General features: G+C 50.0%; 2 protein-coding genes across 4 annotated transcripts in view; both read right to left on the bottom strand.

The window, feature by feature from the left end:
- Positions 1-12,562, bottom strand: part of TIE1 (tyrosine kinase with immunoglobulin like and EGF like domains 1) — a 55,935-nt gene extending 43,373 nt beyond the window's left edge. For both annotated transcript variants that reach the window (XM_061567616.1, XM_061567617.1), the window contains exons 1-3: positions 12,177-12,562; positions 10,742-11,050; positions 9,393-9,503 (exon numbers count right to left, since the gene is read on the bottom strand). In XM_061567616.1, the coding sequence (XP_061423600.1) occupies positions 9,393-9,503; positions 10,742-11,050; positions 12,177-12,522 (766 nt within the window). In that variant the 5' untranslated portion in view covers positions 12,523-12,562. The remainder of the gene's footprint in view (positions 1-9,392; positions 9,504-10,741; positions 11,051-12,176) is intronic.
- Positions 12,563-15,708: 3,146 nt separating this feature from the next.
- Positions 15,709-22,184, bottom strand: part of IFT74 (intraflagellar transport 74) — a 54,311-nt gene continuing 47,835 nt past the window's right edge. For both annotated transcript variants that reach the window (XM_061567430.1, XM_061567431.1), the window contains exons 19-20: positions 19,723-19,783; positions 15,709-16,604 (exon numbers count right to left, since the gene is read on the bottom strand). In XM_061567430.1, coding sequence (XP_061423414.1) covers positions 16,489-16,604; positions 19,723-19,783 — 177 coding nt within the window. In that variant the 3' untranslated portion in view covers positions 15,709-16,488. The remainder of the gene's footprint in view (positions 16,605-19,722; positions 19,784-22,184) is intronic.

Raw genomic sequence — 22,184 nt, 5'->3', positions numbered from 1 at the left:
CATGGCCATCTACACCGTCATCATGGTCATCTACACCGTCATCATGGTCATCTACATCGTCATCATGGTCATCTACACTGTCATCATGGTCATCTACATCGTCATCATGGCCATCTACATCGTCATCATGGCCATCTACATCGTCAGCATGGCCATCTACACCGTCATCATGCCCATCTACACCGTCATCATGGTCATCTACACCGTCATCATGGCCATCTACACCGTCATCATGGTCATCTACATCGTCATCACGGCCATCTACATCGTCATCATGGCCCTCTACACCGTCATCATGGCCATCTACATCGTCATCATGGTCATCTACATCGTCATCATGGTCATCTACATCGTCATCATGGCCATCTACACCGTCATCATGGTCATCTACACCGTCATCATGGCTATCTACATCGTCATCATGGCCATCTACACCGTCATCATGGCCATCTACATCGTCGTCAAGGGCATCTACATCGTCATCATGGTCATCTACATTGTCATCATGGCCATCTACACCGTCATCATTGTCATCTACATCGTCATCATGGCCATCTACACCGTCATCATGGCCATCTACACCGTCATCATGGCCATCTACATCGTCATCATGGCCATCTACACCGTCATCATGCCCATCTACACCGTCATCATGGTCATCTACACAGTCATCATGGCCATCTACACCGTCATCATGGTCATCTAAATCGTCATCACGGCCATCTACATCGTCATCATGGCCATCTACATCGTCATCATGGCCATCTACACCGTCATCATGGCCACCTACACCGTCATCATGGTCATCTACACCGTCATCATGGTCATCTACACCGTCATCATGGCCATCTACACCGTCATCATGGTCATCTACACCGTCATCATGGCCATCTACATCGTCATCATGGCCATCTACATCGTCATCATGGTCATCTACACCGTCATCATGGTCATCTACACCGTCATCATGGCCATCTACATCGTCATCATGGTCATCTACACCGTCATCATGGTCATCTACATCGTCATCATGGCCATCTACACCGTCATCATGGTCATCTACACCGTCATCATGGTCATCTACACCGTCATCATGGTCATCTACACCGTCATCATGGCCATCTACACCGTCATCATGGTCATCTACACCGTCATCATGGCCATCTACATCGTCATCATGGCCATCTACATCGTCATCATGGTCATCTACACCGTCATCATGGTCATCTACACCGTCATCATGGCCATCTACATCGTCATCATGGTCATCCACACCGTCATCATGGTCATCTACATCGTCATCATGGCCATCTACACCGTCATCATGGTCATCTACATCGTCATCATGGCCATCTACACCGTCATCATGGCCATCTACATCGTCATCATGGTCATCTACACCGTCATCATGGTCATCTACACCGTCATCATGGGCATCTACATCGTCATCATGGGCATCTACACCGTCATCATGGTCATCTACATCGTCATCATGGTCATCTACACCGTCATCATGGCCATCTACATCGTCATCATGGCCATCTACATCGTCATCATGGGCATCTACACCGTCATCATGGTCATCTACATCGTCATCATGGTCATCTACATCGTCGTCATGGCCATCTACACCGTCATCATGGTCATCTACACCGTCATCATGGCCATCTACATCGTCATCATGGTCATCTACATCGTAATCATGGGCATCTACATCGTCTTCATGGCCATCTACACCGTCATCATGGCCATCTACACCGTCATCATGGTCATCTACACCGTCATCATGGTCATCTACATCGTCATCATGGTCATCTAAACTGTCATCATGGTCATCTACATCGTCATCATGGCCATCTACATCGTCATCATGGTCCTCTAGATCGTCAGCATGTCCATCTACACCGTCATCATGCCCATCTACACCGTCATCATGGTCATCTACACCGTCATCATGGCCATCTACACCGTCATCATGGTCATCTACATCGTCATCACGGCCATCTACATCGTCATCATGGCCCTCTACACCGTCATCATGGCCATCTACATCGTCATCATGGTCATCTACATCGTCATCATGGTCATCTACATCGTCATCATGGCCATCTACACCGTCATCATGGTCATCTACACCGTCATCATGGCCATCTACATCGTCATCATGGCCATCTACACCGTCATCATGGCCATCTACATTGTCGTCAAGGGCATCTACATCGTCATCATGGTCATCTACATCGTCATCATGGCCATCTACACCGTCATCATTGTCATCTACATCGTCATCATGGCCATCTAGATCGTCATCATGGTCATCTACACCGTCATTATGGCCATCTACACCGTCATCATGGCCATCTACACCGTCATCATGGCCATCTACATCGTCATCATGGTCATCTACATCGTCATCATGGTCATCTACACCGTCATCATGGCCATCTACATCGTCATCATGGCCATCTACATCGTCATCATGGCCATCTACACCGTCATCATGGTCATCTACACCGTCATCATGGCCATCTACATCGTCATCATGGTCATCTACATCGTAATCATGGGCATCTACATCGTCTTCATGGCCATCTACACCGTCATCATGGCCATCTACACCGTCATCATGGTCATCTACACCGTCATCATGGTCATCTACATCGTAATCATGGGCATCTACATCGTCTTCATGGCCATCTACACCGTCATCATGGCCATCTACACCGTCATCATGGTCATCTACACCGTCATCATGGTCATCTACATCGTCATCATGGTCATCTACATTGTCATCATGGTCATCTACACCGTCATCATGGCCATCTACACCATCATCATGGTCATCTACATCGTCATCACGGCCATCTACATCGTCATCATGGCCCTCTACACCGTCATCATGGCCATCTACATCGTCATCATGGTCATCTACATCGTCATCATGGTCATCTACATCGTCATCATGGCCATCTACACCGTCATCATGGTCATCTACACCGTCATCATGGCCATCTACATCGTCATCATGGCCATCTACACCGTCATCATGGCCATCTACATCGTCGTCAAGGGCATCATCATCGTCATCATGGTCATCTACATCGTCATCATGGCCATCTACACCATCATCATTGTCATCTACATCGTCATCATGGCCATCTAGATCGTCATCATGGTCATCTACATCGTCATCATGGCCATCTACACTGTCATCATGGCCATCTACACCGTCATCATGGCCATCTACATCGTCATCATGGTCATCTACATCGTCATCATGGTCATCTACATCGTCATCATGGCCATCTACACCGTCATCATGGTCATCTACACCATCATCATGGCCATCTACATCGTCATCATGGCCATCTACACCGTCATCATGGCCATCTACACTGTCATCATGGCCATCTACATCGTCATAATGACCATCTACACCGTCATCATGGCCATCTACATCGTCATCATGGCCATCTACACCGTCATCATGGTCATCTACATCGTCATCATGGCCATCTACACCATCATCATGGCCACCTACACCGTAATCATGGTCATCTACACCGTCTTCATGGTCATCTACACCGTCATCATGGCCATCTACACCGTCATCATCGCCATCTACACCGTCATCATGGCCATCTACATCGTCATCATGTCCATCTACATCGTCATCATGGCCATCTACATCGTCATCATCGCCATCTACACCGTCATCATGGCCATCTACATCGTCATCATGGCCATCTACACCGTCATCATGGCCATCTACATCGTCATCATGGCCATCTACACCATCATCATGGCCATCTACATCGTCATCATGGCCATCTACACCGTCATAATGGCCATCTACATCGTCATTATGGCCATCTACACCGTCATCATGGTCATCTACACCGTCATTATGGCCATCTACACCGTCATCATGGTCATCTACACCGTCATCATGGCCATCTATACCATCATCATGGCCATCTACATCGTCATCATGGCCATCTACACCGTCATCATGGCCATCTACATCGTCATTATGGCCATCTACACCGTCATCATGGCCATCTACACCGTCATCATGGCCATCTACATCGTCATCATGGTCATCTACACCGTCATCATGGTCATCTACACCGTCATCATGGTCATCTACACCGTCATCATGGTCATCTATATCGTCATCATGGTCATCTACACCATCATCATGGTCATCTACATCGTCGTCATGGCCATCTACACCGTCATCATGGCCATCTACATCGTCATCATGGTCATCTACACCGTCATCATGGTCATCTATATCGTCATCATGGTCATCTACACCGTCATCATGGTCATCTACATCGTCGTCATGGCCATCTACACCGTCATCATGGTCATCTACATCGTCATCATGGCCATCTACACCGTCATCATGGTCATCTACACCGTCATCATGGCCATCTACATCGTCATCATGGCCATCTACACCGTCATCATGGTCATTTACACCGTCATCATGGTCATCTACATCGTCATCATGGTCATCTACACCGTCATCATGGTCATCTACACCGTCATCATGGTCATCTATATCGTCATCATGGTCATCTACACCGTCATCATGGTCATCTACATCGTCGTCATGGCCATCTACACCGTCATCATGGTCATCTACATCGTCATCATGGCCATCTACACCGTCATCATGGTCATCTACACCGTCATCATGGCCATCTACATCGTCATCATGGCCATCTACACCGTCATCATGGTCATTTACACCGTCATCATGGTCATCTACATCGTCATCATGGCCATCCACATCGTCATCATGGTCATCTACATCGTCATCATGGCCATCTATATCGTCATCATCGCCATCTACACCGTCATCATGGCCATCTACATCGTCATCATGTCCATCTACATCGTCATCATGGCCATCTACATCGTCATCATCGCCATCTACACCGTCATCATGGCCATCTACATCGTCATCATGGCCATCTACATCGTCATCATGGCCATCTACACCGTCATCATGGCCATCTACATCGTCATCATGGCCATCTACACCATCATCATGGCCATCTACATCGTTATCATGGCCATCTACACCGTCATCATGGCCATCTACATCGTCATTATGGTCATCTACACCGTCATCATGGTCATCCACACCGTCATCATGGTCATCTACATCGTCATCATGGCCATCTACACCGTCATCATGGTCATCTACATCGTCATCATGGCCATCTACACCGTCATCATGGCCATCTACATCGTCATCATGGTCATCTACACCGTCATCATGGTCATCTACACCGTCATCATGGTCATCTACATCGTCGTCATGGCCATCCACATCGTCATCATGGTCATCTACATCGTCATCATGGCCATCTATATCGTCATCATCGCCATCTACACCGTCATCATGGCCATCTACATCGTCATCATGTCCATCTACACCGTCATCATGGCCATCTACATCGTCATCATGGCCATCTACACCGTCATCATGGCCATCTACATCGTCATCATGGCCATCTACATCGTCATCATGGCCATCTACACCGTCATCATGGCCATCTACATCGTCATCATGGCCATCTACACCATCATCATGGCCATCTACATCGTTATCATGGCCATCTACACCGTCATCATGGCCATCTACATCGTCATTATGGTCATCTACACCGTCATCATGGTCATCCACACCGTCATCATGGTCATCTACATCGTCATCATGGCCATCTACACCGTCATCATGGTCATCTACATCGTCATCATGGCCATCTACACCGTCATCATGGCCATCTACATCGTCATCATGGTCATCTACACCGTCATCATGGTCATCTACACCGTCATCATGGTCATCTACATCGTCGTCATGGCCATCTACACCGTCATCATGGCCATCTACATCGTCATCATGGTCATCTACACCGTCATCATGGTCATCTACACCGTCATCATGGTCATCTATATCGTCATCATGGTCATCTACACCGTCATCATGGTCATCTACATCGTCGTCATGGCCTTCTACACCGTCATCATGGTCATCTACACCGTCATCATGGTCATCTACATAGTCATCATGGCCATCCACATCGTCATCATGGTCATCTACATCGTCATCATGGTCATCTACATCGTCATCATGGCCATCTACACCATCATCATGGCCACCTACACCGTCATCATGGTCATCTACACCGTCTTCATGGTCATCTACACCGTCATCATGGCCATCTACACCGTCATCATCGCCATCTACACCGTCATCATGGCCATCTACATCGTCATCATGTCCATCTACATCGTCATCATGGCCATCTACATCGTCATCATCGCCATCTACACCGTCATCATGGCCATCTACATCGTCATCATGGCCATCTACACCGTCATCATGGCCATCTACATCGTCATCATGGCCATCTACACCATCATCATGGCCATCTACATCGTCATCATGGCCATCTACACCGTCATCATGGCCATCTACATCGTCATTATGGCCATCTACACCGTCATCATGGTCATCTACACCGTCATCATGGCCATCTACACCGTCATCATGGCCATCTACATCGTCATCATGGTCATCTACACCGTCATCATGGTCATCTACACCGTCATCATGGTCATCTATATCGTCATCATGGTCATCTACACCGTCATCATGGTCATCTACATCGTCATTATGGCCATCTACACCGTCATCATGGTTATCTACATCGTCATCATGGCCATTTACACCGTCATCATGGCCATCTACATCGTCATCATGGTCATCTACACCGTCATCATGGTCATCTACACCGTCATCATGGTCATCTATATCGTCATCATGGTCATCTACACCATCATCATGGTCATCTACATCGTCGTCATGGCCATCTACACCGTCATCATGGCCATCTACATCGTCATCATGGTCATCTACAAGGTCATCATGGTCATCTACACCGTCATCATGGTCATCTACATCGTCGTCATGGCCATCTACATCGTCATCATGGCCATCTACACCGTCATCATGGCCATCTACACCGTCATCATGGCCATCTACATCGTCATCATGGTCATTTACACCGTCATCATGGCCATCTACATCGTCATCATGGCCATCTACACCGTCATCATGGTCATTTACACCGTCATCATGGCCATCTACATCGTCATCATGGTCATCTACATCGTCATCATGGCCATCCACATCGTCATCATGGTCATCTACATCGTCATCATGGCCATCTATATCGTCATCATCGCCATCTACACCGTCATCATGGCCATCTACATCGTCATCATGTCCATCTACATCGTCATCATGGCCATCTACATCGTCATCATCGCCATCTACACCGTCATCATGGCCATCTACATCGTCATCATGGCCATCTACACCGTCATCATGGCCATCTACATCGTCATCATGGCCATCTACATCGTCATCATGGCCATCTACACCGTCATCATGGCCATCTACACCATCATCATGGCCATCTACATCGTTATCATGGCCATCTACACCGTCATCATGGCCATCTACACCGTCATTATGGTCATCTACACCGTCATCATGGTCATCCACACCGTCATCATGGTCATCTACATCGTCATCATGGCCATCTACACCGTCATCATGGTCATCTACATCGTCATCATGGCCATCTACACCGTCATCATGGCCATCTACATCGTCATCATGGTCATCTACACCGTCATCATGGTCATCTACACCGTCATCATGGTCATCTACACCGTCGTCATGGTCATCTACACCGTCATCATGGCCATCTACATCGTCATCATGGTCATCTACACCGTCATCATGGTCATCTACACCGTCATCATGGTCATCTACATCGTCGTCATGGCCATCTACATCGTCATCATGGTCATCTACACCGTCATCATGGTCATCTACACCGTCATCATGGTCATCTATATCGTCATCATGGTCATCTACACCGTCATCATGGTCATCTACATCGTCGTCATGGCCATCTACACCGTCATCATGGTCATCTACACCGTCATCATGGTCATCTACATAGTCATCATGGCCATCCACATCGTCATCATGGTCATCTACATCGTCATCATGGCCATCTATATCGTCATCATCGCCATCTACACCGTCATCATGGCCATCTACATCGTCATCATGTCCATCTACATCGTCATCATGGCCATCTACATCGTCATCATGGTCATCTACACCGTCATCATGGTCATCTACACCGTCATCATGGTCATCTATATCGTCATCATGGTCATCTACACCGTCATCATGGTCATCTACATCGTCGTCATGGCCATCTACATCGTCATCATGGCCATCTACACCGTCATCATGGCCATCTACATCGTCATCATGGCCATCTACATCGTCATCATGGTCATCTACACCGTCATCATGGCCATCTACATCGTCATCATGGCCATCTACACCATCATCATGGCCATCTACATCGTCATCATGGCCATCTACACCGTCATCATGGCCATCTACATCGTCATTATGGTCATCTACACCGTCATCATGGTCATCCACACCGTCATCATGGTCATCTACATCGTCATCATGGCCATCTACACCGTCATCATAGTCATCTACATCGTCATCATGGCCATCTACACCGTCATCATGGCCATCTACATCGTCATCATGGTCATCTACACAGTCATCATGGTCATCTACACCGTCATCATGGTCATCTACATCGTCGTCATGGCCATCTACACCGTCATCATGGCCATCTACATCGTCATCATGGTCATCTACACCGTCATCATGGTCATCTACACCGTCATCATGGTCATCTATATCGTCATCATGGTCATCTACACCGTCATCATGGTCATCTACATCGTCGTCATGGCCATCTACACCGTCATCATGGCCATCTACACCGTCATCATGGTCATCTACACCGTCATCATGGTCATCTACATCGTCATCATGGCCATCCACATCGTCATCATGGTCATCTACATCGTCATCATGGCCATCTATATCGTCATCATCGCCATCTACACCGTCATCATGGCCATCTACATCGTCATCATGTCCATCTACATCGTCATCATGGCCATCTACATCGTCATCATCGCCATCTACACCGTCATCATGGCCATCTACATCGTCATCATGGCCATCTACACCGTCATCATGGCCATCTACATCGTCATCATGGCCATCTACACCATCATCATGGCCATCTACATTGTCATCATGGCCATCTACACCGTCATCATGGCCATCTACATCGTCATTATGGCCATCTACACCGTCATCATGGTCATCTACACCAGCATCATGGCCATCTACATCATCATCGTCACCATGCTTCACATAAGGAGGAGTGCCAGCACGCCGGGCTCACCGTTTTTCAGCCACATGATGTCCTCGTTGAGTTTAGTGATGGCCATCATCTCGATGGAGGCCGTCTCCCCGCGGCTCACCGTCACTGTGGGGCGGCTCGGCAGGAAGAAGGCTGCGGTGACACAGTCGGTGGCACGTGGTCAGTGACACACGGTGACGTACGGCGACACAACGCTCTGAAACACCGTGACTCATGGCGACAAATGGCCGCGACACACGGCGACGCACAATGACGGTGACACTCGGTGAAACAGGCATGCCATAAGACGCCATCATTGCACTTATTTTCCCAGGAAATCCTCGCTGAGTCTCCTCTTTTGCAGGAGGGTCCTGCCAAATTTTTGCAATCGGGGGGAGGGGGGTGGGGCGACGGGTTGCTCTGCGTTCCCCAATCGAGTCATTCGTGCGGTATTTTTCTAATTTGGGAAATGCGGACTGTGATGCTGTCGCACGATGCCCTGCTCCTCTTCTTTGATGACTTCACGGGGTCTTTAATGGACGCTGTGAGCTAATACCACACCACCGCAGTATTTACCGGGGCCGCCTACCAGATTCCCACCGCGAACTTCAAATGCCACATCATCGCCCATTGCACTGACACACACACCGCACTCCCCGCCACCTCCAGGCTGACTCACGTCCACCCTCGCTACCCCCAAAAGCAGCTCTCATCGGTCACTCAGTGGCGGTGACGTCACGATGGTGCTAGTGCCAGGCTAGGTGCAGGTTGTGGCGTGTGAAAGACATCGCCGCTGGCAGGTCACGGGACAGACGCTGCGGGTGTCGCGGCTTGGCCGAGTGACGGGTGGCACCAGCTGAGCTGCCCACTGTGTCCCCGACTCAAAGGCAAAGATCCCCCGTATAGTCTTAAAAAGACTGTCGGGGCAAGTGCTGTTAGCGAGGCGGGGGGCCAACGCCACGCCCCAGCCACATTCGTCTCCCCAGTGCTCAGTTCACACACCGCACCACATACTCGTGTAAGGCTGAGTCGACCTAGGTGAGGCCCAGGAACCAGTTCAAATATTCGGCCGCTCTGTGTTTTGGGCCCTGGGCAAGATTCGAACTCGGTGGCCGGGGTTCGTAAGAGGAGGGATCAGGAGTGGGCGATGAGGAGGGAGGGGTGAGGGGGGGATGAGGAGGGGGAAGGATCAGGAAGGGGGGGATAATGAGGGGGGGGGGATGAGGAGGGAGGGGTGAGGGGGAGGGATGAAAAAGGGGGGGGATGAGGAGGGGGGGGGATGAGGAGGGGGGGAGATGAGGAGGGGGGGAGATGAGGAGGGGGGGGGAGATGAGGAGGGGGGGGGGAGATGAGGAGGGGGGGGGGGATGAGGAGGGGGGGTAGGCCCGCACCGCGCTCGCTGATCTTGGTGGTCGTCAGCACGGCCATGTCGGCGCCCCGCCGGCTGCTGGCGAGGCAGCTGAAGACGCCGAGTCGCGCCCAGCTGAGCCTGGCGGAGAGCGTGAGTCGCACGGTGTTGACGCGGCGGGAGTCGCGCTGGCTCTCGAGTCGCGGGGCCTGGCGCGCCGACATCACGGGCTCCAGCTCGCGCGTGAGGCGCAGGTCCACGTCGCGCTCGCCCGCCACGCACAGCAGCGCGGTCTCCTTGTGGTCGCCCACCGTGGGACCGAAGTTGATGAGGGTCACGTCCATGACGCCGCCTGGTGCCGGGCGTCGTCGTCATCATCATCATCACCGCCACCACCACCATCATCATCATCACCACCACCACCATCAGCACCACCACCACCATCAGCATCAGCAGGAGTATCACGCGCGCATGGCAGGCTCTGCGAGAAGCTTCGCCCACACTCAGCGATGTTTTGTACTTCACCAGGTGAGGCTCACTGAGCCATATCGCTCTGCCTGAGAAGCGACCTGGCCACAAATGACGGCCCATCGAAGTGGCCCATCATCGTGTGGAAATGTAAGGCAGCCAAGTAAAACCATCGCTAGAATCATCATCACGACCACCTTCGCCACCGTTATCATCACCATCCCCACCACCGCGGGGGTTGCCGCCGTTTACAAAAACCAAACCCAGGCACATGTATCAGTCGTCGCGAGTCGATTATGAAAACCGCGCAGTTTGCTTGAGATAACGCGCAGTGCTAAACTGGTACCAGATCTGTGGACAAATCCATTCCTGCCACTCGAACATACGTGCCCTTGTCCAGGTCCAACTCAAACAGTTGGGCAAGCCATCACTCTCATCATCACGAGCAGCAAGAGGCTCACACAGAGACCCGTGGACTCGCGTGGAGACCACCCGTCTGAGAAGGGCTCTGGAGATGCCACCGGTGTAGAACAGGGGGAGAGGGAGTGTGGAGATGGGAGAAGGTCGTGGGGCCAGATGAGGACCCCTGGAGGTGACTCGAGCAAGAGGCGTCCAACAACACGAGCCCATGGGGAGAGATAACCCGTGCGGTCATAGGACTTTTGGCTTGGAAGATGTAAATGCTATGGGTCTCTATGCAGGTCTATGGATAATATGAATATATATGGGGCTCTGTGTTATGTGTCTCTGAGTCGGAGTTTTTGGTTACGTATGTGTCTGCGTGTCTCGTACGATCACGCGAGTCTGTAGGTCTGTACGTGCATCTCTACGCATATCTACGGGATGTCCCTACGTAACCCTATGAGTGCCTCTAAGGGCGGTGGACGTGACTGTAGCGGAGAGACAGAAATAGCAGCACGACGGAGACAATCCGAGCAGCAGCAGCAGCTGACCCCACACAAGAAGAAGAAGACGGAGTCCATGGATCACCTCGCTGCCCGAACTCTCACCTGGCCCCCCCGTGCTGAGCGGCAGCCACGGCAGGCAGCAGCAGGCGAGGCGCAGAGGCCACATCACCAACGCTGCCATCATCACCATCCTCCTCCACCTCCTTGTTGTCACTCCACCCCGGGCGCGGGTTCTCGTCTCCGAGCGGTGTGGAGCGGCGGAGTCGGTCAAAATCCTCTCGCGATCACAAGCCGCAGCCTCCTCCTCCCCTGCCCCAGCGCCGTCGCGAGGTGAAATCGAGAGAGGCGCCGTCCCCGAGACCTTCCCGGGCGCTGCAGTGACGACCACTGTCGGTGGCTGCGTCGCGAGTGAATGGTCAGGGGGTGGCTCTGCGCCTCCAGCCCGCATGACATCAGCCAGCCCGGCCGGGACCAGGGCGGAGTGGGGGCCACGGTGCAGGATGTGGGGATGGTGGGGGGTGGGTATCGGTCCACGACTTGTTTGATCAAAACATCTCTCTCTTCCTCGGCACTGCTCCCCCCACTTCATCAACGCCGCCTCCCCCGCCCCTCCAGGGAGCCGCTGCTGCCCAGACTGCGTGCCTCTGTCAGGGATGTCGGGGCAGCTCCGTCAAACGGCGCATCAACAATAACAGCGTGAACGAGCGCAACATATAATGTCCGTCCACGTAGATAACGATGTTATTTATTAGTCTTTTTTACGCACGCCCCATCGGCCCACACGTGCACAATATTCAGCAACTTTTTGTTCAACACAAGATAAACTTGTGCTTGAACAATGAACGTCGTGGAAACTGTAACAGCACGAGTAAGCAGAGTAAGCTAACTGCTTATTGTTGTTTGTGTTCTTGCCGTATTGATGTATGAACAGTAGTCGATCTATTGGACACATATAGCACAGCGAGGGTGTTTGCCGATACACATCTGACATTGTTCAATGCGCGTGGGTTTGATCTTTAACACTCCTGTGTGCTAAAGCAGAAGTAACCTTTATTCCCGTAACGATATTAATTGGATATCAGGTGCTGAATGATGTGCGACAACTCATTTTGACTCACGCGATGTGACCCAAACATGATGAATACTCTGTCGCGAAAGCCTACGTGACGTGTCGAACGTACGACAGCTCACATTGTTGGTTCAAGTCTGCCCGACCGCTGAGCGTTGTTTGTATGTCGAACTTATTTCGCACCGTACGCAGCCAACCGTGCGAATCGGAGAGATTGAACTGCTGCTGCTGCTCACTAATGGCACTGCTAAGAAGGAACCCCACGCGGCTGATGTGTGGCATGGCCGCGCTGGTGTGGACGGCAGTGGCGGAAACAATCAGAATATCGATTTATACTGAAGAAATCCGATGAGCTATAAAGCAATTTTTCATATGTCCAGTCGGGGCGGGTATAAGAACGTCACAACAAATTAAAAAAACGTGATCGTAGTGCAGATGTAAAGGAGAGCCGACACACGGTTGCAGGGGGTTCGTCTTTGATTTTTTTCCTCCTATCCACACCTGTCCCCAGCCGCCCCAATCTCGTTCCCGCCCGTTCTCTCCCTTATATCTCCTCGCCTGCTCCTCCACCTTCTCCTGTCACCGTCCCACTCCCCCTCCTATTGGTGGGAGTCCTTCCCCTGACACCCCTACACAGAGTACAAGAAAGGTAAACAAATCACCCAAACAGATACAACTCAACCATCCTCATCATCCTACCAGGCAGAGCCCACTCAGGTACAGGATTGGGGGCAGCGTTGGAGGCACTGCCCCCCCCTCCGCCCCGCTTAGGAAGTTTCTGTATTCGTCTTTAGAGGACAAATCTAGAAGTGAGGCAGTTCGATGGTGGTTCCCCCCCCTAGACCACACGGTATCACTGTGACTTGCCTCAAAGGTCGTAATAATAACAATCCAGAAGTTAGGCCTTTATTCATCCAGCAAGGCTTACGACCTTTTTTTATTCAAGAGGACCCCGCATTGCGATGTTTGTAGTTTACTCTCCCACGGCGGACAGTTCGCAAACACGACACCGACTCGCCGCCTCGCGGGGGCCCTTCTCGTCGTGGCGAGTAGACCTTCACATTGGCATCGAGGCTCTTCCTCGACGCACGGCTTGCCAGCGTGGCGGGCACAAGACTAATAATTACTCGTGCCATGTTTGAGGATAATTTCCATCGTTGATGAGCGCGTGTGGCTGGCTTCGCGTTCGTGAGAAACTAGAGAACTCAAGACTCAATTAGAATATTTACAGTGGAGGAGTCCGATGAGCTATACAGTTTTTTCACAGAAGTCCAGCAGGGGCAAGAGGTCAGAAGATTACAACAACAACAACACACAAACACGGTAGGCGACATGAACCCATAACGCCGGCATACGAGGCGGGGGGTGTTGAGGGAGACTCAGCGACCGCCATCTCCTGGCCCACGCCTCCTCCTCCTTGCTGCCCCCACGCCGACACCACCTAGCAAGCCGTGGTGGCCACGGAGCCCCACACTGGGGGCGACGCGCGTTGAGCACGCGGGGAAGGGGCTGCAGCTGAGGGAGGCGTTGGGACACCAGGCAGAATGAGAATCCTTTGGCTGACAGTCTCTCCACCGAGCCCCACTTCGAATGTAGCCAACTCTATACATTTTTACTTAAAACTTTCGTGACTGCAGGAATTCATATTCTTGGTTTTTTCGGTAAAGTCACGTCGACAGAAAATAATAAATAATAAAATAACAAAAAAACTACGTTTCGATCGCAACGCGAGCAGTCGTCACCAGGCTGCTAATAGTTGTGTGCAAACCCTCCCCGTAGAGGCGGTTACATCTTGACTTAAATCTACCGTGACTGCAGGCATTCATATGATTATTTTTGTTATTTTCTTTGAACATATCTACGTGACTTTACCGAAAGAACCAAGAATACCGACTCTATAATTGAACAGTAAAATGTACGGTCTTGGCTCACTCTGGGAGACAGAACGACTCAGGCGCGACGAGGAACCACGCGGATACGCGGGGAGGCGGCGGCAGCAGCGGCCACTCGTGTTGAATCAATGCCGTGAAGATGCACTCCGAGAAGGCGGTGTGGCCTTTGTACGAGGGACAGCAGACACGATGTGTATGGTCTGCTTATTCATCGTCTCGTAAAGAGTATTGGTTCAATACTTAAGCCCCCCCCCCATCGCCTTACTATCTTCACACGAGCTTCTAAAATCAATCTATTTAATTACTGTCACGACTCAATGATGTTATCTACTGGGCAGCTGGGACAAGGAGCTGCCAGTGAACCAAGCAGATTGGGCTGATATCTTTAACACTATTCAACAACATACGCAGCATCATCGAGCAATAAGTTATTAAATCTACTGCTGCCCTAAGGAGGGTCACAAGCTTGGAGGAATAATTTACCCTCACCCCTTGCCACCGTAAATATCCTCGGTCGCTTGGTAAGCACTGACAAAGTCTGCATCAGTGTGTCACGAATTGCTCCTGCTGTGTATGTAGCCATCATGACGAGTAATAGGGAAATGAAAGCTCGCATGCCATTGAACTGAGAGATACATGAAACGACAAAATTAAATGCATGCTACACGTGGCATGGAATCGAACGAGAAAAAAAACGGGCTTTATTTATATCAAATAAAAACAGCAGTTACACACATTTGATAATGGTTATTTAAAGACCTCGTTATGGATAGATTTCATGAAAAAAAGGCATGTAGTATAAGAATGAAGTGCGTCATACGAATAAGTAATTATTTCAAATTATAACGCAAACAGTATTCGCTCATTCTCGACGAGAGAACGACTCGGACGCGCGGGGAAGAGCCACAGACGAGCGGGAAGGCAGCCACGCGATGAGCCGGCGCCAAGACGCTCTCAAGAATAAACGCACCTGCAGATTCTCCACCCCCATCCGCCCCCTCCCGCCGCTCGAAAAAGCACGACCATCGCCAGGTTATTTCCCCAGACAACCGAGGCGCTGCTTCTGCAGTGCAGGAGGGTGCGGGGTTAAATGTGCTGCACCTGTGCCAGCTCAACAGTGCCAGTTGCACGTCAGCACATTCACAATCAAAATCGTTATTTAGACTGCAGGAATCCGATGAGCTACGAAGCTCTATTTTTCACAGGCGTCCAGTCTGGGCGGATCAATAGGTGTGGCTGACTGCTGATGGGGCTGACGAGTGTCAGAGCAATTGAACATGTGGTGGGCAGAATGGAGGGTTGCCACCTGCTTCAGGTTTCACCCAGAGAGTCTGGGAATGTATCATCTTGTGTTGCGGGTGGCAGGAATTATAATCCGACTTAGAAACGTGTCCGGGTTTGGTCCAAGTGGAAAAGGTGGCAGCCCGAGCGCAGTGGCCAATCCTGTAGGCCCTCAGGCCCTGCCGCCCTGCAGGCCCTCCTGGAGCAGCCTGTTGTACTGGGACACCTGCTGCATGACGCTCTTCATCAGGGGCTGGTAGTCGCTCTCCATGCTCTTGGTTGCGATGACTGTTCTGGGAGTCAAGGGAAGCCCAGGGAGATTGCAGCGCAGCACTCCGGTAATGTGACCGCATTTGTGGCCACACAGGAAGCAATTAAAACACAAGAGTTTCACAACCGTTCGCGACTCGAGGACGGCAGCGGTTGCCGTGCGCACTTTTCCGCGTTGAAGTGCGCACTGCACACGCCACGGGTTAAAGGAACGACAACGCAAATGAATGACACACAAACAGCTGACAGGCACGACTCCCCATCATGCCGTGCGTGCGTGTCACATGAGCACTACATTGCATGCACAACGCTCGCAGCCTTGCCCACACATTTTGCCGTTGCGATGAGGTCACTTCCACAAAGTGATGCAGTTGAACACAGTGGATTTATAAAAACTGGTGCTTCTGGGACTGTCAATTCGAGAGCGGCTACGTTGGCCAGTTATCTTCATGTGCGTGCAACACAACACACATTATAGCCTAGTCTACAAACGTGATTTATATTCAGCGAATATAAATGCATGTGCCAGTTGTTGGGATTGATTCAGTTGACCAAAAAGGTCCCCGAGGACTAAAGACTAAAGAGCCGGGATCAAGAATGGACTGGCAATCATTACGGCACACAGAGAGACCTCTCGAGGACTCACAATCCTCCCGTCGTCGGTTACTGTAATGCCACGGGAAAGAAAAAAAACACTTTTTGTGTTCAACTTTTAAATGCTAATATTTAAAGTAATGTCACGCATGAACATTACTATTGAAACAACCTTCGCACGTAACCAGCAACGCGTCCCTACTTCCACCCGAGTGGCGAATGTCACAGGGCATGGCCACCACGCGGTGAGGACACAAACCCAAAGGAAACTTAAAAAGTCAACACAGGCACAAGCCGCCGGGCCCAGTGCAACACAAACTACATCTACTGCAAGGCCGGGGGCAGTTTGCTCATCATACGTGCATATGATGTGCAGTGCTTATGTCACTCTGCTGCTGGATGAGGGCCTCCCTATACCATGCGGGTTGTAGGGGTTATTTGATCACCACACTGGTTGGTGCCGGGTTGGTGAAGGCGGGGAAGCATGGACAATGTAGTCGAGTACAATGCATTGGATTTCGTCGCACATCCCACAGCCTAGAATACCGATTAATGCATGATTGTTGCTCATCTAAGCACTATCCAGGCTCACACCTGCTTCGCTATATGGGTGATTTACTCGTGACGGAGCTGTCGCCATGGAGCCGTGCGGTGAGAACTTTCCCACGCGAGCCACCACCGCGGGGAGACAGGAAGACAGCGGTGGGCGACGCGCGAGGGAAGGCGAGGGGGCTCAGGATGTCTCTCCACTACTCTCAGTGGAATCTCCGGCAGCTGCGAGGTGTCTAGGGTCCGCCAGAACCACGACACAACTACGCCGACGTGCCGAGTGGAAAGTCCCTCGGTCTCAAAGACGGCGATTCCCAACCTGTTTGGACCACCGCGCGCCACCGCTGCGAACCCACAAAAGAATGGGTTTGCGCACACCAACGTGCCCCAACAACTAAGATTCAAACGTAAAGCTGCTCTCAATGGTAATGTCTACGACAGCTTCCAAAGGTCCTGCGGAGACCGGTGGTGCCCGATACCGCCACTCTTAAGGCCAAGGATGCACGCGGCAATGGCCATGCAACTTTGCTTCTCTCCAAGTGACCAGTAACGTAGATGTGATTTGCAGAGTTTGACCAGTGCAACCAGTTTACAGCGGTGGAAATCCACTCGTAAAGTAAACAAATCGGGCATCTCGTCGCAAATGCCGACGTGCAGAATTATTTTGGGAAGTCACGGTTGTACAAAGGATGCAGGGGGATGAGGGGAGACAGGATGGGCCCTGCCACTCTTTTGAGCCGATTCCCTGGACACGCCGAGGAAACGCACTTTCCTCTCCAGTGCGCAATGGCACTACAATAGACGGCGGCGCATCTTTACGTGCTAATATGTTAAGAAAATAATGTCCACTGTGTGTTTGTAATGATCTCTTTCAGTGTGGGCAGTAAAGATGCAAGTGTATTCAAAACATCCTCCCATTCTGCACAAAATCAACACTCGGACCCATCCAAACACGGTGAAAAAATAGTTTAGACTTTGAATGAATCATGCATAAATATTTTTCGAACAAAACTTTACAAAGACAAAGATACACCGTCTCGCCTTCAACAGGTTATTGGGGCAATTGCTGTTCGTGAGAACCTATGAAGGCCGGCAAGGCACACAATGTATTAAGTGACCAACACCACACCTGGCCACATTTCTCTCCCTAGTGCCGATGCTTACACACTGGACTATGTACTCAATTTTAAGGCTGAGTTGACCCAGGGGAGGCCCAGGAACGGTTCAGTTATTTGTCGTTACTGGCCGTGAGTGGCAATCAAACTAGCGTCGCCGAGTTCATAATGCAGTGCACTGACCACTGTGCCCACCGCTCCCTACAGAACTGTACATAACACAAAAAGACAAAGACAGTCGCTGTTCTCTCTGCCTGCTGCACGCAATAGGAATGTCATCTTGTCACCAGTCCCGCATGCTGCAGCCTGGGGAAGGCAGGAAATGGGGTCTCAGACACTCGCTTCCTCTGGAACAGATCCAGTGAAGCGGCGACCAGGGAGGCCACACGAGACACGACAGAGAGGCACTGGGCTCATCTCGCTGGGCCCCGCACCTGGGCCTGCGAGATGCTTGGCGACAGCTTACACACAACCAAGCTCATTGCAAAACTAAATATAAATGAGGTTGATTAATTGTGCCAGGTCCAGGTGCAATGTGATCCACTGTGTGTAATACCAAGGGTCGGGGTGAGAGTCTATGAGTCTCAATGTGAGTCTGTGTGTCTCAGTGATGAGGAAAAGGATGCTGCTAGCAAATGCGGGATCGCCACTCGATCCACTCCTGGATGCGATCATCTTGAGCTGAACATTGCCGACTCAAGAGACCACTGAATGGCTCAAGACAATGTACTTGAGTATACTGGATGCTACTTTGTCTTGCCCACATGTAATCCTTGTATATTAAACATACAATGGCTACAGAAGAGAGCCCCACTCCAGAGATCCCACAGCTTCCCATGAGAAAATAAATACACGTGGTCTTCATGTGCAAAGGATACACTCCTTCATCACAAAATTGTTCTGTTCATGATGCTGCCACTTGCGTTCAAGGTTCGTCAGCTGAAACACAAAAGAATAAATCGCGCAATTATCCACAATGTCGACTGCCCATGAGTGGTGTCTGTACGTGGGAGTGCTGAGTGTGGGTGTCTGTGAGAGTGAGTGGTGTACATGGGGTTCTCTGTCGTAGTGTACGTAGTGTGTATGGGTTTCTGTAGTAGAGCGATTGGTGTGTATGGGTCTTCCTGTGAGAGTGAGTGGTGTGTATGAGTTTCTGTAGTAGAGTGAGTGGTGTGTATGGGTTTCTCTGTGGTAGAGTATGTACAGTAAGTATGTATGTGGAACTTCTTTCGCACTGTACATAGCCTACTGTGGTAATCGGAGATCCAATGAGTAGTGCATATGGGTTTATTTGTGAAAGTGAGTGGTGTGTATGTGTCTTTCTATAATAGCACAAATTGTACGTAGGGGCAACACTGATCGCGTTAAACGTTTCTGTCGGCCAAGTGCAGCTTGGGCTTTATTACAGGAAACACTAACACATCCAAAGATGACGTAGCAACCCATGGAAACCCAATCCCAAAAGTTTCCAGTCTTACAGCCGCTCCTACAGTGACACCCGCACGTGCCTAAATGGAATAGACATCGACTCAGTCAAAGTAATTTCCTGTTCCAATGAGCATCGAGGCATTGGTGCTCATCTCCTGTTTACACCCCTGAGCCAATTGTAGAAATTCCATATTTCTATGACAGGCGTGAGTCTGTCCCTTAGGACAACCGCTGTTCACTCCCCCATAAGGTGAGACTGATTTTACCGACCCCGGAGGGATGATGGGCTGAGTCCATTCCCCCTGAACAGGAGCTGAATTCGCAACTTTCGGCTAGCAAGGCGTGCGCTCTACTGCACGCAGGGCCGCCACGCCGTGTCGTGGTTAACAAGCCAGAGATAGATTGCGTTCCCTCACTTGGGTTTCCCTGGGATAGCAGTGATTACTGCCTCTACACCCCATGTGCATTCTCATGTAATCTCGCTTCGCAGTCATTAATGTCTCAGAATGACACAAACACAGACACCCGGGGCCAGGTGGCTCCGTGGTAGAGAGAGAGGGGTTCACAATAGGAAGGTTCGCGACTTTCAATCTTGGTTGGGGGGGTTGACACAGCCCATCACCTCACCCCCTACCCCAGTGGTCGCTAAAATAAGTCCTACTTTGTGAGAAAGTCCTATGGATGAATTATCCCTCGCTATAGGAATGGACAAACAAGATTAGTAACATATAGACGTTACAGAGAGCAGCAGGTAAAAAATAGAATAAGAATAATTAGAGAGAGGCTAGTGAGATTTCTTGGATATGTAATGAGAAAACAAGAGGATGAATATAATGTTCTGACTGGGAAATTATAGGTACAAGAGGCTGGGAAAGACAGCAAATTAAATTAGGTAAAGTACATAAGCAATTTTAAACAATTGGATGCAAACTGGGAGTATCTGATGCAAAGTTCTTGAGTAATATCATGCACTGAGCTAAGAAGAAGGAAGACCATTATCACCAACGTCTTTTGTGATAGAATAAACGCACGAGCACTACCCGTGCGATCTGCCTAGACCGCCGCTGTGGGTGGAGCTTCCCCAATGTCATTTGCAACACATCTTTCCATCTTCCTGTTTTGACGTATTTACTCACAGGTCTATTTTTACGGGGAGGAATATAAAGACCCCCATGCTGGGTGTGCCTGTGAAGACGGGGTCATTTTTTACGGTGGCATTTATTACAAGAACCAAGACGTTCATGTTTCCAAGCAAAGGCCAATGCGAAATTTGGCAGTGAGCAAGCCAGTGAGACAATGAAACAATTGGAAACATTTGAGGAATGTGCCCGTTAGTTTAAACAGTGGAGAACACACAATATTAATTTTTTCCAAAATAAAAATTACCATCGATGCGTATATCAAAGAACAGAGAACACAACGTGCATGGTTTCCCAATCTGAGGCCGCAAAACGACACCTTCCGTCACTGAACACTCGAGGAGGCTGGAGAGAGCTTCAGTTGTATCGCTGAGGCATGCTGGTAAAAAGTCTTGACTCTTGCTCAGCTGCAGTCATTAAAATAAATTCCTATTTTCATTATTTTACGTTTTAATGTCCCTTGAGTGTGACTGCTAGAATGTAAATAATACATGCACAAGGGCAGCGATTGGCATTGCAGATGTTTGTAATTATTATGCTTGTTTACCCAAAAAAGCCTCACTCTGAGTCCTGCCAAGTTTTTGTAAAAGGAGGGAGCAATGTTGCGATGTGTATAATCCTAATTAAGAAATGTCCAAGTAATCTTTCAGCATTGGGATGTTGTGTGGCCAATATCGGCTACATGTATGGCTTTCTTAGTCATGCAGAACAAGGAGGAAAATGTACAAATTCCACACACAAGTCAGGAATCGAACCCAGGTTTTTTCAAGGTT

This window comes from Lethenteron reissneri, chromosome 39 (assembly GCF_015708825.2).
Source record: "Lethenteron reissneri isolate LAM-NWPU_2019-01 chromosome 39, ASM1570882v1, whole genome shotgun sequence".
Lineage (NCBI taxonomy): Eukaryota > Metazoa > Chordata > Hyperoartia > Petromyzontiformes > Petromyzontidae > Lethenteron > Lethenteron reissneri.
Note: the sequence above shows the minus strand (reverse complement) of the source record. Positions and strands in the feature narration are given on the sequence as shown.